This window comes from Saimiri boliviensis, chromosome 13, assembly GCF_048565385.1.
Source record: "Saimiri boliviensis isolate mSaiBol1 chromosome 13, mSaiBol1.pri, whole genome shotgun sequence".
Classification (NCBI taxonomy): Eukaryota; Metazoa; Chordata; class Mammalia; order Primates; family Cebidae; genus Saimiri; species Saimiri boliviensis.
The window spans coordinates 69112892-69140027 of NC_133461.1; the positions used below are offsets into that span (position 1 = coordinate 69112892).

At 49.9% G+C, this 27136-nt stretch overlaps 1 protein-coding gene across 1 annotated transcript; it reads left to right on the forward strand.

Moving 5' to 3' along the window:
- The first annotated feature begins 26 nt into the window (after positions 1–26).
- On the forward strand, positions 27–22084 carry PRELID3A (PRELI domain containing 3A). The gene is made up of 7 exons (XM_039463892.2): positions 27–131; positions 10793–10961; positions 12088–12177; positions 16966–17036; positions 17145–17247; positions 19304–19390; positions 21009–22084. Exons 1-6 carry the CDS (start codon positions 100–102, stop codon positions 19355–19357), a joined length of 519 nt encoding a protein of 172 aa, XP_039319826.1. The 5' UTR covers positions 27–99; the 3' UTR covers positions 19358–19390; positions 21009–22084.
- The last annotated feature ends 5052 nt before the right edge of the window (positions 22085–27136 follow it).

Here is a 27136-nt window from a genome sequence, read left to right on the forward strand (position 1 = left end):
GCGCCCCGCCCACCGAGGCCCCACCCACGCCGCGCCGGGAGCCGCCAGCCCTGGAGCACCCGCCACTGATCCCAGAGTCCGCGCCCCGCGCCGGTGACAATGAAGATCTGGAGCTCGGAGCACGTGTTCGGGTGAGGCCGGGCTGCGGGCGTGTGGAGGCGGGCTCCTTCTCCGGAGCCCGGCTGGGGCGGCCAGGGAAACGCCGGACCTCCGAGCAGGCCTCGCGGAGCCTCCAGCCCCCACCAGCAGTTCCCACACCGCGGTCTCCGCAGCCCGGAGGGAGGCTCGCGCGACCCCAACCCCAACCCCACCCCCCACCACCACCATGGTCGGGGCGAGGCGCTGCGCCCGGTCCAGCTTCTCCGCTGGTGGGCGCAGGGATCTGGCAGCCGGCACTGAGGCCCTGCTGGTGGTCGGCGGCGGGGTTGGGGGCGGCCGGAGCGGGGAACGGGGATGGCTGGAGGAGCGGGGGGGCCTGTCGCTAGATGCTCTCTTGGGGGCCGGGCAGGAGAGAGGCCTGCAAGCTAGCGCCTTTGCTGAGGTTGTCATCAACGTTCCGCGCGTTTCACGGAGGGACCAGGGCGGGCTGTGAGCTTCTGAGAAAGCTAAGGGGAAGAAGGCATTTGGGGGGCCCTGGTCCTGAACTCACTCACAGGCACGGAAGGCCTCCAAGCCAGTGTGGGAAACCGCGGAACTGTTTAAAAATGTCCCCCAGGTACACGGATGGAAGTAGAGGTCATTATCCTAAGTGAAGCCAGGCCCAGAAAGACAAGTATCGCATGTTCTGACTCCTAAGTGGGTGCCAAAAAGTGTGTTCGCATGGATGGAGAGAGTGGAACGTCAGATGAGGGAGACTCTGAAGGGTGAGCGGGTGGGAGCAGGGAGGATGATGAGAAATTGGTTAATGGGTGCAAGGCACCTTCCCGGGTAGTGCATACCCTAGAAGCTCTGATTTGATCACTACGCATCTATGCATGTAACAACACTGCACATGTATTCCATAAATTTGTACAAATAAAAAGAAAAAAAAAGATGTCTTCCTGACCTAAGTGGTATCTTCTCCTTAAGTCACTGATCTATGACACACTGAAATTATTCTTTAATATTTATTTACAGGAACAAAGATTTGTAAATTATCTCACCCCACTTAAGCATTTTATTCTGGGGGGAAAAAGTACTGTGTGGAAGGAAATTGTCATCCTTTGACTTTTTTTTTTTTTGAGACAGAGTCTAGCTCTGTCACCCAGGATGGGGTACAGTAGTGGGGTTTCAGCTCACTGTAACCTCCTCCTCCCGAGTTCAAGCGATTCTCGTGCTTCAGCCTCCTGAGTAGCTGGAACCACAGGTGTGGGTCATCACACCCGGCTAATTTTTGTATTTTTAGTAGAGACGAGGTTTTGCCATGTTGGCCAGTCTGGTCTCGAACTCCTGACCTCATGTGATCCACCCGTCTTGGTCTCCCAAAGTTCTGATATTACAGGCGTGAGCCACTGTACCTGGCCTGACTTTTAAAATGTAAAATTATAATAAAAATATACCAAGTGGTTTCAAAACCTGTGAAATTATTTTTCATGGAATCTTTAGACTTGATGGGATCTAATTTTTTGTATGGCCTGCAGTGTTTCCCAAGTGGGGTTCCTTCAGCAACCCTCTCAGTTCCTTCATCGCTGAGCCATCTGGATGCCTTAGATAGTTGAGTCACTGTATACCAGGGGTGCCCAGTCAGTTGGGGCTCAGTTTTCTCATGGAATGGCCAAGGTCTGCCCTAGAGGTTCATGAAATGTCCATGGACAAGCACAAATGAATAACCAGCTTTGAAAAATCACAGTTGATGCTTTTGAAAATTGTTGCAGCTGCTAACTCCCATTTATTTTTATTTTATTTTATTTTTGAGATAGAGTCTTGCTCTTTCGCCCAGGCTGGAGTGCAGTGGTTCCATCTCAGTTCACTGCAACCTCCGGCTCCCGGGCTCAAGCGATCCTTCTGCCTCAGCCTCCCGAGTAGCTGGTATTACAGGCATCCAGCACTATGCCTAGCTGATTCTTGTATTTTTAGTAGAGATGGGATTTCACTATATTGGCCAGGCTGGTCTCAAACTCTTGACCTTGTGATCCACCCGCCTCAACCTCCCAAAGTGCTAGGATTATAGGTGTGAGCCACCGCGCCCGGCTCCCATTTATTTTTTTAAGCTTTACTGAAGTATACTTTACATGCCATAAAATTATGCACATTTTAATGTATAATTTAATGTATAATTCAATAATTTTTACTAAGTACGACCATCACACACACAGTCTTAGAACACTTCCATCGCTCTGCAGTGGTGCCCCAGGCACATTACTTCCCATTTACCCCATTTTCACCCCCACCCCAGGCAATCAGAATCTGCTTTCTGTTTCTATGAATTTTTCTTGTCGGGACAAATGTCATCCTACAATATGGGGCGTTTTGTGTCTGAGTGCTTTTTGAGGCTCACCATGTGGTAGAGGGTCAGTACTTCATTCCTCCCGTCATGTCATTCGTTTTGTACTCCTGGCACCCCGCCAGGACCTGGCCCCTAGCAGGTGCTCAGAAGGGGTGAGGAATCTCATGGAGACCAGAGGCACTTTCAGGACGAGGGCAGCTATCCACCAAAGGAATCATGGTCATGCCTGGAGCTGCTGCGGACTAGGTGCTGATCCTCTGTGGTAGACTTTTGAACCTAAAAGCAAAGGGCTGTAATGGAGCCTGACAAATGTGGAATGTGGCTGGCTGAGGATGCTGTCATTGGCCTGCGGCTGGACAGGTCATAAATGATGTGGCACTGTGAACTGGCATAGCATCCAAATGACAGTACGAATTGGAAACCTGGCTTCCTGGCTGGACTTACTGTGCAGTTTTTCCCTTGTTTCATCTATTGAAATCTCTGGTGGTTTTCCTTTGAGGATTATTTATTTTTCTTTCTATGCTTTAAAAAAAATGTTTGTTGTGCTGTTAGGTGAACATTTGATTGGAAATTAATAAATTTACTGTACTTTTTTTTTTTTTTTTTTTTTTTGAGGCAGAGTCTGTGTTGCCCAGGCTGGAGTGCAGTGGTACAGATTTGGCTCACCACAACCTCTGCCTCCTGGGGTTCAAGCATTTCTTGTGCTTTAGCCTCCTGAGTAGCTGGGACCACAGGTGTGTGCCACCATGCCCTGCAAATTTCTTGTATTTTTAGTAGAGACAGTTTCATTATGTTGGCCAGGCTGGTCTCGAATTCCTGACCTCAGGTGATCTGCCCGCCTCAGCCTCCCAAAGTGCTGGGATTACAGTACTTTTGAAATGAAGAAATAATTAGATACAAACATTTTTGATCTTATCAAGTTTTCTTCCTGTGTCCACATCGAGAAGAAACTCCACAGGTCCTGAGATCACCCAGCAGACAGCAGTGTAAACACTCGGACAAAAACAGAGAGCCCTAGGGAAACCCAGGCAAATTAATGTGTGTGTTACCTAGATAAAGGTGAAAGTATTTTAAATATAATTTAAAATATAGGACCAAAATATAGAAAGGCACATTTAAAAGTGAACAGGGTTTAAAATGTCTTCCAGCCTGGAATGAGGTTTCAGACAGACCTATGACAAAATCTTCAATAACAGACCCATCACAAGTAGATTTCCAGCAGAATTCAAAGCTGCACACACCTTTGATTCTGACAGCTGCTGGGAATGTCTGGCAACACCCGTCTCAGCAGGAACGGCTTTGGGGTACAGGGAGTCATGCCTAAAGCAAGTTTGCCTTCTAGCCAGGAGCAGGGAAGAGAAATTGAACATTACAGATGAGTTAAAGCCCACTCTTCCCTCCCTGCTGCTGTTCCACTGTGCCTCCCTCCCTGCAGGCAGCCATGAGGATGAGTTTGGTGGGCATTCTTCTCAGGGGGTCTGTGTTCCACGGGTCCACTTGACTGCTTCTGTGTATATGCATGTGTCCATTACATAGGTCATATTGTTTTCTTTTCTTTTTTTGTGTGAGACGGAGTCTCACTCTGTCACCCAGAGTGGAGTATAATGGCAGGATCTCAGTTCACTGCAACCTCTGCCTCCCAGGTTCAAGCAGTTCTCCTGTCTCAGCCTCCTGAGTAGCTGGGATTATAGGCACCTGCTACCATGCCTGCCAGCTAATTTTTCTATTTTTAGTAGAAACAGGGTTTCGCCATGTTGGCCAGGCTGGTCTCAAACTCCTGACCTCAAGTGGTCTACCCACCTCAGCCTCCCAAAGTGCTGGGGTTACAGGCATGAGCCGCTGTGCCTGGCCCTATTGTTTTTCTAAAATCCACTATATGAGATGTCTATAGATGTCTACGTAAACATATGTAGATATAGATAGATTATAATAGCTGTGTGAAAGTGCTACTATTTATTCTTTTTCTTATTGAAGGGCATTAAGTTTTCCCCTTATTACAAATCAAACTGCAGTGACCAGCCCTGTGTCTGTCTCCCACTCACTTAAACCAGCCTGGGCAACAGGCTTAATTAAGGGCCCACTTAGGCCAGTGGATTCAAGCTCTTCAGCCTCAGGACCTCTTGACTTAGCAAAACCCTAAAGAGTTTTGCTTATGTGGGTTACTTAGCAAAACCCTAAAGAGTTTTGCTTATGTGGGTTATATCTGTCAATATTTACCATATTAGAAATGAAAAATGAGAAATTGAAAAAATAAATTTATTAAATTTAACAATAAACCTATTGTGTTATAATGTTTCTGAATTAAAAAACTGTATTTTCTAAAAATTAGTGAGAGAAGTGGCACTGTTTCTGTTTTTACTAATATCTACAGTATCTGGCTTAATAGAAGATAACTTGATTCTCATACCTGCTTCTGCAGTCTGTGTTTGGTAACATATGTAGTTTTGGTTGAAGCGTATGGATAAACCCCAGCCTCACACAAATACGCAGTTGGAAAATGTGGGAGTATCTTAGTATTCTTTTTAAGTAATTGGGGTTATTCTCTGCTACTGTGATTAAACAAATGTAGTTTCTTCACACTTAGTTGGAATACAAAACCTGAAACTATAATGAATAGAGTAACAAGCTCAGAGACCTAGGCGGGAGGATCACTTGAGCTCAGGAGTTTGAGATTAGCCTAATAGACTCCATCTCTACAAAAAATAAATACAAAACTTAGGTGTGGTAGCTCGTGCCTGTAGTCCTAGCTGCTCGTGAGGCTGCAGTGACAGAGCCACACCATCTGTCTTTTTTTGTTTTTGTTTTTGTTTTTGTTTTTGTTTGAGACAGAGACTCACTCTGTGGCCCAGGCCGGAGTGCAGTGGCATGATCTCAGCTCACTGCAACTCTCTCCCCCAGGTTCAAGGGATTCTCCTGCCTCAGCCTCCCTAGTAGCTGGGATTATAGGTGTCTGTGATGAGCCTAGCTAATTTTCGTATTTTTAGTAGAGACGGGGTGTCACCATGTTGGCCAGGGTGATCTTGAACTCCTGACCTTGTGATCCACCTGCCTCAGCCTCCCAAAGTGCTGGGATTACAGGTGTGAGCCACCGTGCCAACCGCACACCATCTCTTAAAACAACAACAAACCCATTGGCCTGTCTTGTACGTGAATGAGTCTTTAACCCAAGTATGACTTGATATCGTTTGGAATATAGGCCGCCACTGAGCATGCAGCATAGGGCAGTCATCCAGCTCCTGGTAGCAGATACAAGTTTTCTAAAATTTCAGTGATCACTTTATTTTATTTGTATTTTATTTTATTTTTTTCTGAGATAGTGTTTCACTCTGTCACCCAGGCTAGAGTGCAATGGTGTGATCTTGGTTCACTGCAACCTCTGCCTCCCAGGTTCAAGCACTTCTCCTGCCTTAGCCTCCCTAGTAGCTGGGATTACAGGGGTGTGCCACCATGCCTGACTAATTTTTGTATTTTACTAGAGTGAGGTTTTGCCATGTTGGCCAGGCTGGTCTCGAACTCCTGACCTCATGCCTTGGCTTCCCAAAGTGCTGGGATTGCAGGTATGGCTCATAAGCCATCCTGCCCAGCCAAATTATCACTTTGAAGCTCAAATTTTATCTTTGGCAGCAAATACTATCAGTTGTTTTCCTTGAAGCATGGGCTCACTTCATTAATTTTTAAGAAGTCATCTGCCAGATCCCCAAGTCTGAATAAGCAAAGTTTGTCTGTTTATTGTTCTTTCTGTTGATTGCTCTTTCAAGTACAAGAGGCAGGCAGTGGAAAGCAGCAGAGAGACAGGGGCTCCCCCTCAGAATGAACAGGTGCCAGTGCCCCCAGACACCCCACAGCCGAGGGACTTGGGCCTCAGCAGCAGAGGGGCTTCTGGTGCACTTCTGTTCCCTCACACAGAATATCAAAGAGAAGAGTACTCAGGGGTCAAACAGTCATCAAATTAATCACTTTACCATTTCATCACAGATGTCCTTAAGAGAAACTGGCATTGTTTTCCCAGTGCACAGCAGTGAGGACTGCAGTGACCACGCACAGTTTGGAGCCCTGCCTTGATGCCAGGAAGACGTTGGCTCTGTCCTTTCATTGCTTTTGCAGAAACTGTAAATGTCAATACAGCAAAAAAGGCCAAATTTCAGTAGCACTGTGACAACAGTTGTGGCCTGAAACTGTTGGAGCCCCCAGGGTGTGCAGCTGATGGAGGCCTCGGGTCACTTGGTGGTGGGGCGTAGCAGGCTGTTTATCTTGTTTATGGCTGCCTGAATCTTTTTTTATTTTCTCTTTTTAAAGACGGTCTCACTGTTGCCCAGGCTGGAGTGCCATAGCACAATCACGACTTACTGCAGCCGAAAACTCTTTGGCTTAAGTGATCCTCCCATCTCAGCCTCTGGAGTAGCTGGGACTACAGTTGTGTGCCATCACACCTGGCTACCTTTGGTATTTTTTGTTGACATAGGGATCTTGCTCTGTTGCGCAGGCTGGTCTTGAGCTTCTGGTCCCAAGTGAACTTCCTGCCTTGGCCTCCCAAAATGCTGGGGTTACAGGAATGAACCACCACACCTGCCTGCCTAAATCTTTTTTTTTTTTTAATTTGTTTTGTTTTGTTTTGAGACAGAGTCTCACTCTGTCGCCCAGGCAGTACAGCGGCTTGATCTTGGCTCATGGCAACCTCTGCCTCCTGTGTTCAAGCAATTCTGCTGCCTCAGGCTCCTGAATAGCTGGGACTACAGGCGTGTGCCACCACACTCAGCTTATTTTTGTATTTTTAGTAGAGATGGGGTTTCACCATGTTGGCCACGCTGGTCTTGAACTCCTAACCTCAAGTGATCTGCCCGCCTTGGCCTCCCAAAGTTCTGGAATTACAGGCATGAGCCACTGCACCCAGCACTAAGATGCAAGATTTTTATATGAAAGAGACATTATTTGAGATAAGCGTAATGCAAAAAATTCTCAATGTTTAGATTATTTTATGCTTGATGTTTGAAGGCGTAGCCTATTCTGCTTAAAGTAATGACTTCAGTGGGAACCAGTCTAAGGAGCTTAAAAAGCCTTCAGATTATTCATTGAGAAGGCTCTCCTGGGCGTCTGAGACCCTTTCTGCTTCTCATGTATCTTCGGATTCACCTTCCTTACCCAGCTCTGGGGTCTACCATGTCCCTGACAGTTCTTCCCTAACCCTCAGAGAGGAGAAAGGACTCCAAGCTGACTGAATTCTTAGAGTGATTAGGACCACACAGTTTGGGCTTCTTCATCCCTTTCTTCCCTTTATGTTCACCAGTGGAATGCGTTAACTTAGTGACACAATTGCATGGTTTGAAAAACTGAACCCAAGTGTTCTATTGTTAGAGAGGACTCCAGGCCAGGCCCTGACAATTTAGAAGCCGCTGAATGTGATAAAAGAACATAGGTTAGGGAGCTGTGACACCTGCTTCTCATCTGGGCCCTGCTGCTAACTTTCACCTAGGACGAGAGTTTGATGAGGTTAAAGTAAATTAATCATCACTCAGTTATATTAAAAAATGACCAAAATATGGAACAAAAGCTTCAATATGTTCATAAACTTCCGTATTTTATTTGGAAATTTCATTTCTAGAACTTTATCCTAAGGAAGAATTATGTGTTGGAAGACTAATGTACACAAATGTTCACTACTGTTACGATTTATCATCTGAAAGTGAAAGCAATCTACATAACATAAGCCACCATAGAAGACTGGTGAAATATACACAACCACAAGATGACCTAGTGTACAGCCATTTATAATCCTTTTATAATTGTTTACAATAATTCTGAAATACTATAAATTAATATAATTTATAATATATAATGCATAATATATAATATTTCAGAAATATAATTCTGACATATAAATATTATAAAAATCCATTTATAATTCTGAAAATGGCCCCATGATATTGGAAAGTGTTTATCAGCAGTTATTAAAAAGTGGATGGTAAACTCATATGCTGAATGTAATCCCAGTTTAATTTTTCAAGATGTGTGTCCCTGTGCATGTATGTGTGTATGCATGTGTATGTGCACACGTGTGTGAGTGTGCATGGTGCAGATGTGTGTGCACACATCCAGGCTTGCCTCTGGGCTGTGTCTACACATAAGCTGGACAAACCTCTCTGGGCACTGCTGAAGAAATGATCTTGTCAGAGAATGTTTGTCCTTGAAGAGGCTTCATAGCACATCCTGAAGGGAGGATGGCTTAGGACAATTAGGGCGATCAGGTGACTTGCTGGCATTCCCTCAGCTGTCTGGGGGAGGGTCCATGCTGAATAGGTGTGATGGCCCCTCACTTGGCTCCCATCAGACATGTGTCTGACCCCTGCAGATTTCAGGCCCAACCAAGTGCAGAGCTCTAGAAAGCAATGGGCAGCTTGTGACCTCTCTGATGGCAGGAAATAAAACAAGGGGAGGCTGAGCATGGTGGCTCATTCCTGTAATCCTAGCAGTTTGGGAGGTGAAGGCAGGAGGATTGCTTGAGGCCATGAGTTCAAGACCAACTTGGCAACCTAATGAAACCTAAACATTTTTTAAAAATAAAAAATTGGTGGGGCGCAGTGGCTCATGCCTGTAATCCCAGCACTTTGGGAGACTGAGGCGGTTGTATCACGAGGTCAGGAGTTCAAGACCAGCCTGGCCAACATGGCCATCTCTACTAAAAATACAAAAATTAGCCAGGTGTGGTAGCAGGCACCTGTAATCCCAGCTACTAGGGAGACTGAGGCAGGACAGTCACTTGAACCCGGGAGGCAGAGGTTGCAGTGAGCCGAGATCGTGCCACTACACTCCAGCCTGGGCAATAGAGCAAGACTCCGTCTCAAAAAAATTAATTAATTACAAAAAATTCAGGTGTGGTGGCACATACCTATAGTCCCAGCCACTGGAGGTGGGGTAAGGGGAGGCTGAGGTAGGAAGTTCATTTGAGCCTGGGAGGTTGAGCCTGCAATGACCCTGATGGCGGCACTGTACTCCTGCCTGCTGGGTGATAGAATGAGACTCTGTCTCAGACAAAAACCAAGGGGAAAAGGCTCAGGGCCAGGGAAGGAGCGGTGTTGTCCTGCAAGGGACACCCCTAGGATGCCCAAGGAGACTGGGGGCCTTGGCAGGGCTGGGAGCTTCCATCAGCAGGTGGTGCTGAGAGCTGTGATATTCGGGCCATCGCTGTTCTTGCATCACTATACGGTCCTCCTAGCCAGGCGTGGCTTGGGAAAATGTGAGGTTTGTGTGGTGGCAAGGGGGAGAATGCACGCAGAATGTTGACAGCAGTGATCCTTGGAGTGTGGAATTGTAGATTGTTTAAAATGTCTTTATAAGCTGGGTGCGGTGGCGCAGGCCTGTAATCCCAACATTTTGGGAGGTCTAGGCGGATCAGGAGTTCAAGACCAGCCTGGCCAACTTGGTGAAACCCCGTCTCTACTTTTTCTTTTCTGTTTTGTAAAAATACAAAAACTGGCCGAGCGCGGTGGCTCAAGCCTGTAATCCCAGCACTTTGGGAGGCCGAGGCGGGTGGATCACGAGGTCAAGAGATCGAGACCATCCTGGTTAACATGGTGAAACCTCGTCTCTACTAAAAATACAAAAATTAGCTGGGCATGGTGGCGCGTGCCTGTAATCCCAACTACTCAGGAGGCTGAGGCAGGAGAATTGCTTGAACCCAGGAGGCGGAGGTTGCGGTGAGCCGAGATCGCGCCATTGCACTCCAGCCTGGGTAGCAAGAGCGAAACTCTGTCTCCAAAAAAAAAAAAAAAAAAAAAAATACAAAAACAAAACAAAACAAAAACCTAGCCGGGCGTGGTGGCTGGTGCCTGTAAAACTGTAATCCCAGCTACTCAGGAGGCTGAGGCAGAAGAATCGCTTGAACCTGGGAGGCAGAGGTTGCAGTGAGCCAAGATTGTGCCAGTGCACTCCAGCCTGGGCAACAGAGGGAGATTCCGTCTCAAAACATAATTAATAAAGTAAAATGCCTATACTTTTTCAAAATTTTGAACACATTTTTTATAATCAGAAAAGAAGTGTGGCTGCTTCAGCCATAGACCATTAGAAGTGGGAACAAAGTAGTGCATCCTCAGTTGCCCGTGAGTAGCGGCGAGCACAGCGTGCTCTGGGTGCGCGGAGGCAGGTGTGTGTTTCTGTTAAACACCGTGGGGCAGCCAGGTGCCGAGGCGTGCAGGTGCGGCGTTGCAGGTGCGGCGCGGGCGGCCGGGGAGGGCTCGCGGGACTCCTCGGATTTGTCGGACGAGCCTTTCATTAAAGCGAAGAGACTAGGCCTGGCTGCGGGCTTTTGCCTCCCCGTTACCGCTGCGGCCCCGGTCCCGGGCCTGCTCACCGCCGCCTGTGCTCTCCCCGCAGCCACCCGTGGGACACGGTCATCCAGGCGGCCATGCGCAAGTACCCGAACCCGATGAACCCCAGCGTGCTGGGCGTGGACGTGCTGCAGCGCCGCGTGGATGGCCGCGGCCGCCTGCACAGCCTGCGCCTGCTCAGCACCGAGTGGGGGCTGCCCGGCCTCGTGAGAGCGGTGAGCAGGGCTGGGGCTGCGGCTCCCAACGCGCCTGACCCTCCCCACTTCCGCCCCCGCCCTCTCCCGCGTCCCTCCTCCCCTTGTCCCGCCCTCCGCTACTCAGGCTGCCATCGGGGAGGGCGGCGAGGGGTCTTCCCTGAGATCAGAGGGCGCGGGGTAGGGGGGCGGTGGGAGGTCTTCCCGGGGATCGGAGGGCGCGGCGGGGTGCGGGGGCGGTAGGATGGCCTTTCCCGAGATCGGGAAGCCGGTGGGGGGGGTCTTCCCCGAGATCAAGAGGGCGTGGGGTCGGGGGGGCGGTGGGAGGTCTTCCCCGAAATCAGGGGGTGGGAGGGTGGTGGGGGGGTTCCCGAGATCAGGGAGCACGGGTTCGGGGGGCAGTGGGGGGGTCTTTTCCGAGATGGAGGGGGTGGGCACAGGAGGCTCTGCCCCGCGCCGCCTGGCATCTGGCATCCCCATCTGCTCTGCCTTCGGGCCCCGGGCGTGCTGGATTAGCAGGGCCACACACCCTCCTCCCGGCTTAATCGCTTCTAAATCCCACTGTCCCCAGCCAGACGCTTCCTGGTGTCCCCACAGGAAGGGGGTTAGGCTTCAACCTGTTTCAGCCCCCACAGCCTCTTCCTCAGAGCCAGGGAGGTCACTGGAAATGGGAATCTGAGCACTGCTCTCCCAAACCCGGCGCCCGGAGCTCACCTCCTCCTGCGGTCCAAGCCCTGGCCCCTGCACAGGCCCCTTGGTCAGCCCAGCTCCTGCTGCAGGGCCTGCACCTACTGACCCCGGCCCAACCCCCCCACCCCAGCACTCTGGTGGCACCTTCCTCCTTGGGGCTCTGCCCAGACCTTATCCAGCAGAGGGGCCTCCGGGCTCCATTGCCCGCAGCCTGTTTTATTTTGCCGGGAGGACAGTTCGGCCCGCGCTCCACTCTGAGGAATTCATTTCTTTCCTCAGTGGCTCACTTGCTGGAGCAGAAGTGCCCTGGACACAGGGATTTTGTCGCTGTCCCTGGCTGCATCCCATGATACCATTTATAGAATAGCGAATTAATTAGTAAATGCAACGGTGTTCGGTGGTGATCTGAAGTAGAATATTTAACGTTCCACTATGCTAGTTTTGCTTTGTGTTTTAGATTTTGGGAACCAGTAGGACTTTGACATACATCCAAGAACATTCTGTGGTGGATCCAGTGGAAAAGAAAATGGAACTTTGTTCCACCAATGTAAGCGATGGCCTCAGATGAGAAAGGGACTCTGTGTCTGGGGGATGGTGCACAAGGCCTTCTTTAATTCTGTTTCCAGCACACCTTTGTCTAGGTGGTGCTTATTTTTAATAGAAAAGCTGAATTCATTTAGCAGTTTATCTTTATATTCAAGTATAATAAGTATATAGAAAAATGCACACAATGATGAGTTGTCACAAATTGAACACACCTCTTAACTAGCAGGCAGGTCAAGCAACAGAATTTGACCAGCCTCTGAGACCCCTTGGGTACCCCCCACAAGATAATCACCATCCAGACAACCAGCAGGCGGTTTTGTTTTTCTAAAGATTGGGTCTTGCTCTGTCACCCAGGCTGGAGCGCAGTGGTATGGTCATACCTCAGAGCAGCCTCGAATTCCTGAGCTCAGGTGATCCTCCCATCTCAGCCTCCCAAATAGCTGGGACCACAGTCATGTGGCACCACACCCAGCTATTTTTTATAATATTTTGTAGAGACAGTGTGTCGGTATGTTGCCCAGGCTGGTCTCAACCTCCTGGTCTCAAGTGATGCCTTCCAATGTGCTTTTTTCTTTTCTTTCTTTCTTTTTTTTTTTTTTTTTTTTTTTTTTTGAGACAGAATCTTTCTCTTTCTCCCTGACCCAGGCTGGGGTGCAGTGGATCTCAGCTCCCTGCAAACTCCACCTCCTGGATTCAAGTGATTCTCCTGACTCAGCCTCCCAAGCAGGTGGGACTACAGGTATGCACCACCAACAGGCATTTTTAAAGCTATTTTCTCCCCGTCACTCCTCCACTTCTCTCAATTAAAAAAAGTATGGGCCAGGCTCAGTGGCTCACGACTGTAATCCCAGCACTTTGGGAGGCTGAGGCTGGCAGATCACGAGGTCAGGAGTTTGAGACCAGCCTGGCCAGCATGGTGAAACCCCATCTCTACTAAAAATATAAAAATTTAGCTGGTGTGCTGGCAGGTACTGTAGTCCCACTACTCAGGAGGCTGAGGCAGAGGAATTGCTTGAACCCAGGAGGCTGAGGTTGCAGTGAGCTGAGACCATGCCATTGCCCTCTAGCCTGGGTGACAGAGTGAGATTCAAAAAAAAAAAAAGTATATTGGCCTAATGCAAATTCAAAGAACATGTTGGAGAATATGCATGGACTAGGAAAATTATTTATTTCATAAATAATCCTTATTTTCAGCAAGTAGAGAAATGGGGTATGGTGGCTGAAGTCAGCGGTGCCCTCATCTGGCATCCCTTTTCTGTCTCCAGGGCCACGGTTGGCTCTAGCCACCACTTATTTACTGGTCTGCCAACAGCATCAGGAGCCTGCCAGGTACCCAGCACAGTGCTAGGGGTGGGGAATGCAAGGATTAAAAGAGATGCCCTCCTGACTGGCTCTAAACAACACGGTGGGCATCTAAACCCATGTAGGTGGCAGCAGGCAGGAGCCCCCCCCAAGTGGTTGCGCGAATGTAGGTGACAGGGAGGCTGGCAGGTCTTCTCCAGACACACTGGCAGTGGGCGCCCTTGAGCCTTAGAGAGCCACAGACAGGTGGGTTGGAGACTAAGAGGGGAAGGTGTGTGGAAGGAAGGAGGCTGGAGAGGGGCAGGGATAACACCACAGAAGGCAGAGGAGCTGGAGGCCGCTTCTGGGGTAAGTGGGAGCCACTGAGAGTTTGTTGCCAGATGGCGAGGTAGCCAGGTTGTGTGCTGGGAAGAAAACCCTGGCAGCCTTGTGGAGAGAGGGTGGGGAGATGTTGGGACCCGAACCAGGGAGGCCAGTAGTCTGGGCAGGTAATTGTCCAGGTGAGAGGTACCAGAGGCTGCCTAGGGTGAGACTGGGGAGTGAGGAACGGGAGGCCCATGGTGCAGCTCCCCTCTCTGGTCAGGGCCCGGGTGGGGCCCATCAGGTCTGGAAATTGAGAGGTAAGCCTGCTTCGCACATCCTGAGTATGCCGCCCTTTCCCAAAGGGCCATGCAGTGTCTGGCCTGAAGCTGAAGGTGTGGCCAGCGGTGCTGTGGTGAGGGAGGGGTGACCTGGGCCCAGGGGCAGGCAGGGCTGGTGGGCTCCGTGGGTAGGGACAGGGTTGAGGAGCAGGTCATCCAGGCAGCCATGCGCAAGTACCCAAACCGGTACCTGGGCAGCTCCCCATCTTCTCAGCATCTTGTGGGAGGCCCTGTATTTGAAACAAAGTGGAGCCGGTCTGGGTCCTGTGGTTCCCCTTTCACACCCTGAGGGCCTCGGGAGCTCCTGTGAGCTGCTCAGGTGACCGTGGGAACAGCCTCAGGGACACTCAATGCTGCTGGCCAGCTACACTCTGCCCAGCTGGGAGCACCTTCTGTAGAAGGCAGTGAGTGCATCCCTGTGTGCTGAGATGAGACTCTGAGCCATCTGCAAGGTACAGCCTGGCTCCTTAATGTACTACCTGGACCTCTGCCAATGTCCCCTGGTCTATTGGCCCCTTGTCCCAGGCTGCACGAAGTCACAGGAGCCTGTCAGGGTCCCCTGTCGCTATTCCTGACAACTTATGTATTCTGTTCTCTCTGCCCCCCAAACCAATATTTACTTATGAAATTCCACTTTATCCTTCCAGAAAACTCAGTTGTATGTAAAAAGGAACAGGTTATCCTCCAGTGAGGTCTGATGGAAAGGAAATGGGGTTTGGAGCAAGACAGACGTGTGCTTGTGTCCTGAAGCCACTGCTGGATGGCCCGACGACTTCAGGATGCTGTTTACATTTTCTGAGTCCCACATTTCTTGTATAAAAAAGAAAACAGCAAACCTCAGAGAAGTAAGGTTTATGAAACACAGTGACGTGCATAAAATATTGCACATAAAATGACAACTAATCAGAGTTTCATTTTTAATTGATATTGTTAAATATTTCTGTTCAATGTAATGACCATACATATGAAACTCTTGATAACTCGGCACTCAGTAGGAGGAGAGAGATTTCCTACTAACCATTTGCATTGGGACAGTGAGGCAGGTGGTGGGGTCGGCGGGGGGGTGGATTCAGTGAGAGATTACTGATAAACTGAGTGTTTATCACTACAGAAAGGTTAATTTGCTTTTCACTGCTTCAACTTTTTAAAACATGGTCTTTTCTAATTGGCCCTTCGAGAAGAGGGTGAATTGGGTTAAATAATGAAGCAATTCTGGAGCTCCGTTGTCCAGTGTGGCAGCTGCCAACAACCTGTGGCTATTTAGTTGTAAACTAATTATGGCTGGGTGCAGTGGCCCATGCCTGTAATCCCAGCACTTTGGGAGGCCGAGGCGGGCAGATCACCTGAGGTCAGAAGTTCAAGACCAGCCTGGCCAACATGATGAAACCTTGTCCCTACTAAAAATACAAAAATTAGCTGGGCGTGGTGGTGGACACCTGTAATCCCAGCTACTCGAGAGACTGAGGCAGGAGAGTTGCTTGAACCCAGAAGGCAGAGGTTACAGTGAGCAAGATCACATCATTGCACTCCAGCCTGGGCAGTAAGAGTGAAACTCCATCTCAAAACAAAACAAAACAAAACAAAACCTAATTCAGATAAAATAAAATTAACAATTTCATTCCTCAGTCATATGAGCCACACGTCAGGTGTGCATTAGCCGCATGTGTTTGTGGCTACCCCATCAGACAGCATGCATAGGACATTGCTGTTATCACAGAAAATTCTGTTAGATAGTGTGGCTCCAGAACTCCAGTGTTTAAATAGATAGAAAATATAAGCAAAATATATATTTTGATAGAAAAATAGTGGCTCACGCCTGTAGTCTCAGCACTTTGGGAGGCCAAGGTGGGAGGACTGCTTGAGCTCAGGAGTTTGATCCCAGCCTGGGCAGCATGGAAACATATAAAAAGTCTAAAAATTAGCCAGGTGTGGTGGTGCGCACCTGTAGTCCTAGCTGCTCAGGAGGCAGAGGTGGTCCTGGAGATTGAGACTGCAGTGAGCCCTGATCTAACCTGGGCAACAGAACAAGACTCTGTCTAAAAAAAAAAAAAAAAAAGAGGCAGGGCACAGTGGCTCGCTCCTGTAATCACAGCACTTTGGGAGGTCAAGGCAGGCAGATCACAAGGTCAGGAGATTGAGACCATCCTGACCAACATGATGAAACCCCATCTCTACTAAAATACAAAAAAAATTTAGCCAGGCATGGTGGTGCATCCGTAGTCCCAGCTACCCGAGAGGCTGAAGCAAGGGAATCACCTGGGAGGCAGAGATTGCAGTGAACTGAGATCTCACCACTGCACTCCAGCCTGGTGACAGAGTGAAACTCCATCTCAAAAAAATAATAAAAATAAAATAAAATTAAAAATTAAAAATTCAGAGAAAGAAAATATAAATATGTACATAAGGAGTCGGTCTGTTTACAGGAAGTGGTACTGGAGGAGACAAGAACTCTGCAGTCTCCATGTAGATTCAGGGTCTGTCCCATCCAGTCCTAGGAGACAGTGTTCCGTGGGCTGCCATGGGTAGGTGAAAAGCTTCCTCTCACTTGTGTGGACACACAGGACTATTTGTCCTTTTCTGTAATGCAACTGCTCATAGTTTTGGCAGCTTGACTCTACCTTCAAGGCCACAGCCCTGCTCACGTGTGGAGTGGGGCAGATGACAGTTGCCAGAAGGACAGCAAAGCCATGGTTTCCTAGGACTTAATGCGGTGGTATCTCCAATGCCTAAATGTTTCTTCTGTTCTGGCCCCGCTAAGTGCTAATTTGGGGATGGAAGAGTACGGCAGATGATTTGGGAAGCAATGCAAGAGAAATACAATCTAAACCTTTTTTTCTTTTTTTAAGATCACACTCACAAATTTGGTGTCAGTTAATGAGAGATTGGTGTACATACCTCATCCAGAGAACCCAGAAATGTGAGTAATCTCCTGTGGGATTGACACATTGAATGCCAAGGGTGAGGGCAGGGCAGATCCTCCTCTCTCTCAGGGCTGGTTAGCCCTTTTCTTCTTGCTCTTTGGCAGGACCATGCTCACACAAGAAGCCATCATCACTGTGAAGGGGATTAGCCTTGGGAGTTATTTGGAAAGTTTAATGGCTAACACAATATCATCCAATGCAAAGAAGGTATGTATCTCAGTCCTAGGAGTTATGTGTGCTCTATTGGTAAGTGCCAGATTAAGAAGATTACATTTTTAGTCTCATAAATCTTCTTGGCTGGGCACAGTGGCTCATGTCTGTAATCCCAACACTTTGAGAGTCCAAGACAGATGGACTGCTTGAGGCCAGGAGTTCAAGACCAGGCTGGCCAACATGCCAAAACCCCATCTCTACTAAAAATACAAAAATTAGCCAGGCATGGTGGTGCACGCCTGTAGTCCCAGCTACTCAGGAGGCCGAGAAATGAGAATCGCTTGAAACCAGGAGGTGGAGGTTGCAGTGAGCTGAGCCACGACTGCACTCCAGCCTGGGTTACAGAGTGAGATTCTGTCTCAAAAAATAAATTAAATAAATAAATAAACAAATAAAATCCTCCTGAGTGCTACGGATTTCCATGTGTGCTGGGCTCGTAATGCCACAGTATTGGAAAACTAGGGTAGGGAAAGGCTGACCCAGGTCTGAGGGATGTGTGTCCGTAAAAGCCAAGGGAGCCAGAAAGTTACTCTTCGCAGTAGGGAATGTATGGCGTAAACCTGGAGCATAAACCCAGCCAAGGCAACTACTGCTTCAAAAAGCCCAAATGTCGTAGGCTTCAGTTACCAAAGCAAACTAACCCACAACATCAGAAATATAAGGTGTTAACAGTGCCAGGTAGGCTATTCAGGACTGATAGTAGTTTCCTATTTAATGGGCATTAAGTGGCTTTGGCTGAACCTCTCTAGCAGTGATGCTTCCATGGAGTCTGCTGTGGTCTTCGCATCTCTCTGGCAGGATTTGGCAGTTAGCTTTGTGGTGGCCAGAGGAGAAATGGTGGATCCCAGGAGGCCATCTACAGCCCTCCCTTTGTGTCCAGGGCACTGGAGTGGAGGCAGAGATTGTTCTAGGAGTCCATGTTGCCCTCCTTTCCAGCAGAGTTGAAGGAAAGGGCTTGAGTGTTCGGGAGGAAGATGTTCCTCACATTTAAAGGATGCCACTTGCCAGAGCAGGGCCTTTGCTTTTCACCTGGGCTTGCCTCACAGGCTCATGCCTTCCGTTTGTCTGTCCCCCATACCCCTCACGCTTCCCTGCCTCCGTCTCTTCCCTCCTTTTTAGAGGTCAGAGGTGAGTCTTCATTGTCAGGATCCGTGGGTGATTCCAAGGGCTGCACTTCCCTTTCCAGTGCCCTTCCATGCTTAACTCTCCAACTAGTAGAAAACCATTTATGGCTTGCATTGAGTCTCATCACCAATAGAAGAACCTGTCTGTCCAATATTGTGGAATAATCCAGATTTGAGAAATAGATATTTGAGCAGCTTAACTCAGTTCAGAGGAGGTAGGGCAGCAAAGGCCAATGGGGAGAGCTTTGTCCATGCTGGAGGAAGGAGACCAGATCTCACCCATCCTGGTTTCCAATGCTTGGCTTAGGGCAGAAGCCCTAAATGTTTGCGGAAGAAAATATTAGAAGAGGAAGGGAATATTCAATGAGGCCACAGCTACCTTAGGCCTTTTAAGTGAAAAAATTGGGGTAAAGTCATTGAGGTCAAATTGGCTTTCCTTTATTTCACTTAATTAGGCATTGTGTTGAAGACTTAAGAGAGAATCACTGCCTCCTCTAGCAAGCTGGGGAGAGGTGTTGTGCCTGGAAACAGTGCGCAGGCTGAGGGCAGGTGCAGGGGATGGGGTTGGGGGTGCGTGGAGGTGTCACCCTGGGCTTGCCTGGCCTCCTGGGGCAGCCTCAGCGCTGAGATTTGGGAGGTGAGGGACAGGACTTGCCATACTGTGCTAAGAGGGACGCCAAGGCTGGGAGAGCCACGCGGGGTGCTGGTTTGCTAACACAGTAGTGACTCTTAGGCACAGCTTTCCTTCCCTCTTCTGAGCTGGAGGAACTGCCTGCCTGTGTGGAGGTCCCTCGGAAAGGTCACTGCTGTGTCTCCTTGCGGCTGCAGCGCTTTCCTTCCGCAGTTTAGCCCATGGGCTTGTCGCTTGCTGTCTGCAGCTGGAGGTGGGATGACCCAGTCGGTGCTGAGATCTTTCCGTGTTGCAGGGGTGGGCCGCCATCGAGTGGATAATTGAACACTCCGAAAGTGCTGTGAGCTAAGGAGGCCTGCGCCTGCGCTTGTCATAAATGGCGGTGAGTACAGTATTCACTCACCAGGGGGGCCTTTTAGCCTCTCGTGACCCGTGTGCATGGTGCGCCCTGCGAGGGGACGCCGGAAATACGCAGCTGCTGGCGGCTCTCCAGCTCGGAGCTCCTTAGTCTTCCGCAGTGACACAGAATCACGGGGTTCATCCTCTTTCTTTTTCATTCCTTGCTTGGTGGCAGGATTTAGATTTTGAGGAAGCTTGAGCTGCGGCCCTCTGGGTTGGACGGAGGCAGCTCAGCCCCTCCGGCAAGCTGCCCTCTGGTTCGGTTGCCGAGGCGACCCCGGTGACTGCAGAGTCGGCGCGAGTGGCCCGGCCTGTGCCGACGGGGCGCCGCCCTTTGGGTGCATCCGCGTCTGCTGCTGTGAGCAAGGTCCTGTGCTCTTTGCTTGCTCCAAGCCAGCGCATGGCCATGCAGCTACCACCGGCCGTTTCCTTTTAGCGGTGGAAGCCTTTCCCGATGTTCCCTTGAGCTTCACAAGCGTTCCCTGGCTTCCTGGGCCGCCAGCGACTGGACTTCGAGTAGCCCTGGCCCGACGGTGGGCGGTCACGCCGCTCCCAGGGGAGGATGCGCCACCCGCGGGCGGCTTGGGCCCACGGCCGCGCTGCACTGCTCTGGGCTGCTCGTCCCCTTCTTTCCCGATCTGTTTCCGGCGTGTGTGGCTCCGGGCGTCCTTAAGAACTTCGTGCTGATTTTTCCCGAGTCACTGAAGCCGGGCTTTGCTCTCCTTCTCAAGCTGGGGCAGCCGTGGGCCTTGCCTCCATGGCCGCACCCTGAGTTCAGCGCATGTAGGACCCTCGCCTGGCGTCTTATGTCTGTGTGCTGTGTGGTGTGTGTGCTGTGTGGTAAGTATATATGTGTGTGTTGTGTGCAGTGTGTGTGTTGTGTGCAGTGTGTGTGCTATGTGTGTGTTGTGTGGTGTGTGTGTGTGGTATGTAGTGTGTGGTGTGTGTGTGCTGTGTGTGGCGTGTGTTGTGTGCTGTGTGTATAAATATGTGGTGTATATGCCCTGTGTGTGATGTGTATATGTGGGGTGTGATGTGTATATCTGTGTGGTATGTGGGGTGTGTGTGGTGTGATGTGTGTGCTGCATGTGTGGTGTGTACATGTGTGGGAAGTGTGTGTGTTCTGTATGTGATGTGTATTGTATGTGGTATGTGTCGTGTGCATGTGTGTTTGATGTGCATGTATGTGATTGTGCTGTGTGGTATGAATGTGTGTGTAGTGTGTGTGCTCTGTGTAATGTGTATATGTGTGTGTGTGATGTGCATGTGTGTGATGTGTGTATGCTGTGCGTATGTGATGTGTGATGTGTACATGTGTGGTGTGTGCATGTATGTGCGATGTGTGAGGTGCATGTGTGTGTGCTGTGTGTGATGTGTGGTATGCATGTGTGTATGATGTGCATGGATGTGATGTGTAGTGTGATGTGTGTATGGTGCATGTGCATGTGTGTGATGTGTATGTGATGTGTGTGGTGTGTGCATGTGTGTAAGATGTGCATGTGTGTGATGTGTGAGTGTGTCCTGAGTGTGGTTTGTGTTGTGATTGTGGTGTGTGGTGCGTCCTCCGCCCCTCTGTGAGCTGACCCCTGGTGTCTCCGCAGATGCTTCCTGGAAGAAAGAAAAGAAGAAGGCGAGGAGGCCAGGAGAGGATGAGCAAGGACGGGACGGAAGAGCGCGTCTGGCTGTGAGGGCCCGCGGGGCGGGGGAGGGGGACTGGGCTGGATTCCGGGCCCGGACGACCCGCCTTTCATGAGCGTGCAGCAGGGAGCAGTGCAGCCAGCCCTGCCACCTGCGTGGATGGAGGGCGCGAGGCCCTCGCCTGTGTCCCTTAGGGATGACACCCATCGCCCTGCCTGTCGCGGTGGCGCAGGCCCTTCTCTCCCTGCAGGTGGCCGATGCCACCGCCGGCCGCCCATGCTATCCTCCAGTCAGGCCCCTCCGCAGACGGTGGCGGGTGCGCTGCCATCTGGCATCTTCCGGTTCCCACCCCGCGTCCCTTCCTCCTGCAGATCAGCAGGCAGCTCTCCTGGGCCCGTGGCTGCTCCAGGCCTCACATCTGCTCCTGGCCTCTGGTGGGCGCTAACTGCGGGGCTGCAGCCTGGGACCGTGGCTTTCATCTCGGCCCCCAAATGGCTTTCCTTGAGAGACTCAGCCTCTCCAGACGAAGCTTCTCACGTGGGCAGAGGGCTGGGGTCCACGGGTCCCAGGGCCCTTTCTGCAGGCTGTGCCAGGCCCCTCCAGCCTGCCCCTGCCCTGCCCTGCCCTGGGGACATCCTGCACCCAGGCTGAAGGCCCCCCCTCGCTGCCCGCCAACCTCACCTGCTGGGGCCGGAGGTCACGGATCCCAGAGAGTATCCGAGGTTTGCATCCCTGTTTTTCTCCTTGTAGTTTTGTGAGTGTTTCAGGGACAAAGGCCAAAGGTCTTTTTTTCCACCATCTTTAAATCCAAGTTGTTTAAAACAACATTAATTTAAAAAATAAAAAATAAAAGCAATCCATGCTTAGGGTTTAAAAAGAGTGCAGGAGTCTGGAGTTTGTTGAAGGGTAAAGGCCTCCCCTGCTGCCAGTCGGCTCCTCTTTCACGAAGCTTTCCAGCTTTGTGTGCTTATGAAAGTGTATGTGTGGCCTTTCTCTTCCCTTCCTTTATTAAACACAGATAGGCTCATGCTGGATAAAACGTTTCGTGTCAGTGGTTTTTCTGCATTTACTCAGAGTCATCTTGAAAGTTCCCTCAGAGCGTAGCTGTGAGGCGCCTGCCTCCCCAGTCCCGCAGGCAGTGGGGCCTCCGACGGGGTGCTGGTGTGCGGTCTCCCCAGGCCGCAGCGCCCTCGAGCTCCCGCAGCAGCTCTGTTAAGTCCCAGCAGGAATGATCTAGAACTTGTCACCTGATGGTCTGCTCTAGACGGAAACAAGGAAACGTGGAATCTGGAAACCTCTGAAGCAGGGATGGAGAGAAAGGGTCGCACACTGGCTGGCACACATAGTAGGGCGACGATCACAGTTGTAAATTTTTAGGAGAGGACAGTTGTAAATGTCAGACTCCAGCCTCTTCAAATCTTTGGTGACCAAAGTGGGGTAAAAACAAGCACCTGCGTGCGTCGTGGTTGTTCCATGCCTTCCACTGCATATCAGTTTTAGGAAGTTTTCTTGAGGTGGTCAGTTCTTAAACCGAAGAAGTAGCAGTAGCTGATTTTAATTACGATACAGTTGGTTGTCGTCGTAACGTCTGTGTTGGTTGGAAATGGGTTCATTCTGTTTTGAAGAGGAGTCCAGCGCAGTGATGGGAAGGGCAAGAGCAGAGCTGGCGGATCCAGCCGCAGCCAAACGGCAGCGAAAGCTGCCCTGCCCCACCGGCCAGAAACAGACCGAGGTGCGGACACGCTGCTTTGTCTGCAGAATGTGCATCTGCACGAGGTGAATATGGTCCGATAAGGCCGCAGCAGCGCAACTTTGGTCGCTGGTTTGGGAAATCAGCGCAGGGCTCGGCCTGAGTGGCCCAGCAGGGCTTGGGGGGCACTGGAAGCGGCTTTCCTGGCCAGCCCGGCACTAGGAAAAAACGCCCCCTAGGGCGGCCTCCTGCTCCCGTCGAAGCCCGCGGGCCATGGCCCTGAGGGTGCCCAGTGCTGTTTGTGCGCAGGGTCCGGGGACTCTTGCCAGCAGGAACGGCAGTGCACTTGTGGCCTCTTGGCCTCGCTCTGGAGTACAGTAGTGGTGTGCGGCCTCCTCCTCCTGGGATCAGGTGATCCTCCCGCCTCAGCCTCCTGAGGAGCTGGGGCCCCATGTGCAGGCTGTCACATCTAATTTTTTGTTTTGGTTTGTTTTGGTTTTTAGAGATGGGGTCTCACTATGTTGCCCAGACTGGTCTCAAACTCCTGGGCTCAAGCCATCCTTGCACCTCAGCCTCCCCAAATGCTGGGACTATGGGTGTGTGCTACTGATTGGCACCACAGCCTCTCCTAGAGGTGCCCCTGCATCTCCTGTGAACAGAGAGAAAGCGGGCTTGCTCCTCCCGCCACACTGCTGTCCTTCTCCCATTTCTAATGAGTGCTGCTCCCATTTCCCAAACACAAAGGCTGCGTCCTGGTGATGTCTTCCTCCTGCCTTTCCTTCGGGGTCGTTTGCACACCGCACCTTCCTCCAGCATCTTGGCTGAGTTCTGGGTTTCCCCACCTTGCTCTGCTCCACGCCCTGGTCCCTGGTGCTGCCACTCCGTGACCTTGCCCGCGTGTCTCATGCCTTCTGCGGAGGATGGGCCACGGGGCCTTGGGGCTGTGGGGAGGCTGAGTCCGGAGATCCTTGTCGCAGGGCCCGCCAGCTCACACATGGTCTCTCTGCCAGGCTTGAAGGACACTGAAGGGGCCCTCATAGGGGCCACTGCGGACGCCATCCTCCAACCCTGGTGCAGCCCCCGGAGGCTGCGAGTGCCACTACCATCTTCATTGCCACCTCGTCAGAGGCCCAGGCCGGGACCCCTGCCAGAGCTGCTCCTGATGTTCTGACCACTGGAACCGGGGAGATGATAAATGCTTGTCACCTGCGGAGTCTGGGTCGTCTGTTAGGCAGTGACGGAGCGCTTCGCGCTTGTCTGCACAGTCACCTTCTGTCTAGACTCTCGCTCATGCTATCCCATTTCTTACACTGCTCCAAAAATATTCCTGTCATAACATCCCTTGATTAGAAAGCCAGGGAGGGTTCTCATCCCTTTTTGAAAAAAGTCAAAAGCAAGGCTGAGGCACCTGCAGACGACTGATGTGGCGGGCAGTGGTGGCCCCTCCGAGCCCAACCTCAGGTCTTCTGTGGAGCTGTCCCTGGCTGGTGCCAGCCCACAGCATCACAGCCCACGGTCACCCTTAACTCCTAGAGATTTATGTTGCATTGAACTTTTTTTTTTTTTTTTTTAACTATTCACATATGTATTTGACCAGCCTAGGCTCAAAGTTCTTCCTTGCCAAGGTCAGGTCCTGAGCCTTCTCTAAGGGCTTTGGTGACTGGAGAACTGCCTGGAGTCAGAGCTGCCCAAAGGCTGCCCGAGTGCAGCTGCAGCCTCAGACCTCAGCTTGATGCCAGGCTAATGGTTTCCCCTTAAGCAAATGACTGCCTTATTATTCCCAAGTTTTGCATCTGTAAAAGAGGCTGTTAACAGCATCAGTATGAGAGTTGGGTGTGGGAGGAGAGAATGGGAGGATGCTTGCTGTAGAGTAAGCACTGGAAAACTGGCAGTGGTCAGCCACTGAAAAGCAAAGTTTCTAAAACTATGTATTAATAGTGACAAGCATAGAATAATAAAGTTTATTTTCATATTTTTCCTTATTTTGTTATTGGCCAAATTCTCTTAATATGACAAATTTGAAAGTTTATTATTTACTTCAGCCTAACTGGCATATAAAATGATTAATCAAACTTTAACACACATTTTTATTTTAATTTAATAGGTACAAATGCAATTTTTGTTTTGTTTTGTTTTGAGACAGAGTCTCCCTCTGTCACTCAGGCTGCAATGCAGTGGCACGATCTTGGCTCACTGCGACCTCTGCCTCCCAGGTTCAAGTGATTTTCCTGTCTCAGCCTCCCAAGTAGCTGGGATTATAGGTGTGTGCCACCATGCCCAGCTAATTTGTATACTTTTAGTAGAGATGGCGTTTCACCATGTTGGCCAGGCTGGTCTCGAACTCCTGACCTCAGGTGATATGCCTGTCTTTGGTCTCCCAAAGGGCTGGTATTACAGGCGTCAGCCACCATGCCTGACCAAATGCAGTTTTGATACATGGATCTATCGCATAGTAGCGGAGTCTAGGCTTTTAGTGTACCCATCACCGCAATAGTGTACATTATACATTGAGTCATTTCTCATGCCTCGCCTTTCTCCCACCCTCGGAGTCTTCCATCGGGCATATGTTCTTTAACCACTAGTCCATTGATGTACAGGTTATGTCTCTAGCATTGTAAATAGTGCTGCAATAAACAAAATTGCAGCTATTTTTTGATACGATGATTTCTTTTCCTTTGGGTAGATACCTAGAAGTGGGATTGCTGGATCAAAAATTAGCTGAATATGCTGATGTATGCCTGTAATCCCAGCTACTCAGGAAGCTGAAGTGGAAAGATCACCTGATCCTGGGAGTTCAAGGCTGCAGTGAGCCATGATCAAACTACTGCACTCCAGCCTGGGCAAGACAGTGAGACCCTGTCCCAAAGAAGCAAAAACAGAAGAAGCCAAAAAATTCCATACTGTTTTCCACAGAGGTTGTACTAATTTGCATTCCAACCAACAGTATGTAAGCATTCCCTTTTCTCCACATCTTCGCCAATAATTTTTTTGACTTTTCAATGATAGCCATTTTGACTAGCATGAGATGGTATCTCATCGGGGTTTTAATGTGCATTTCTCTGATGATAGTGATGTTGAACACTTTATTTTTTTGAGACAGTGTTGCCCTGTCACCCAGGCTGGAGTGCAGTGGTGCGATCTCTGCTCACTGTAACTTCCGCCTCCTATGTTCAAACGATTCTCCTGTCTCAGCCTCTCACATAGCTGGGATTACAGGCAACTGCCACCATGCCCAGCTATTTTTTGTATTTTTAGTAGAGGCTGTTAGCCAGGCTGGTCTCGAACTCCTGACCTCGTGATCTGCCCGCCTTGGCCTCCCAAAGTGCTGGGATTACAGGCATGAGTCACCATGCCTGGCTTATGCTGAGCATTTTAAAATATGCTTTTAATTAGCTGGGTGTGGAGGCACATGCCTGTAATCCCAGCTACTCGGGAGGCTGAGGCAGGAGACTGCTTGAACCCAGGAGACAGAGATTGGAGTGAGCCAAGATCACACCACTGTACTCCAGCCTGGCAACACAGAGAGAGAGATGGTCTCTAAATTAAATTAAATAATTAAATTACATTAAATTAAATATGCTTGGTGGGCTGGGTGTGGTGGCTTGGACCTGTAATCCCACCATTCCAGGAGGTCAAGGGAAGGACATTCCTTGAGCCCAGGAGTTGAGACCAGCCTGGGCAAGGTGACAAAACCCATCTCTACTAGAAACACAAAAAATTAGCTGGGCATAGTGGTGCACCTCGGTGGTCCCAGCTACTTAGGAGGCATAGTGGGAGGATCACCTGAGCCCAGGTAGTCAAGGCTGCAGTGAGCCGTGATTGTGTCACTGCACTCCAGCCTGGGTGATAGGAGTGAGACCCTGTCTCAATAAAAAAGAAAAGAAACATAATATATGCTTTTTGGCCATTTATGTGTCTTCTTTTGAAAAATCTCTATTCCCGTCCTTTGCCCACCTTATTACAGGGCTTTTCTGCTGTTATTGTTGAGTTCCTTGTAAACTCTGGACCTTAGTCCCCTGCTGGTTGCATAGTTTGCAAATGTTTTCTCCCATTCTGCAGGTTGTCTCTTTACTGTTTCTTTCTTTCGCCATGCAGTATTAAAACTTGTATGATAACTCTTAAGAGTTAACTACCACACTTAAAAGAGGCAAGAAGTAAAAAATTAATGAGTACAAACTCTGAACTAATAAACACACCCTTTGCATTCATGAAGCAGCTTTGATGACAAGTCTTCAGCATCCCTGTTCTTCCCAGTTTGTTAATGGGAAAAGCCAGGTTGGGAGGCAGACTGTGCAGGTCACTCCACTTGTGTTCTTGTGGTGGGTAGAGCCAAGAGGAATGTGTGGCGAGTGGCGTTTTTCAAGTGGGTGGTAGAAAGCCCAGACTGGCACAAGTCAACCA

What these genes read in the sequence shown, in the direction of transcription:
- PRELID3A (XM_039463892.2), top strand. Translation starts at nt 100, where the DNA reads ATGAAGATCTGGAGCTCGGAGCACGTGTTCGG. An exon ending in TGCCCGGCCTCGTGAGAGCG is followed by an intron (nt 10,962 to 12,087) that starts GTGAGCAGGGCT and finishes TTTGTGTTTTAG; the next exon opens with ATTTTGGGAACCAGTAGGAC. An exon ending in TATCATCCAATGCAAAGAAG is followed by an intron (nt 17,248 to 19,303) that starts GTATGTATCTCA and finishes TCCGTGTTGCAG; the next exon opens with GGGTGGGCCGCCATCGAGTG.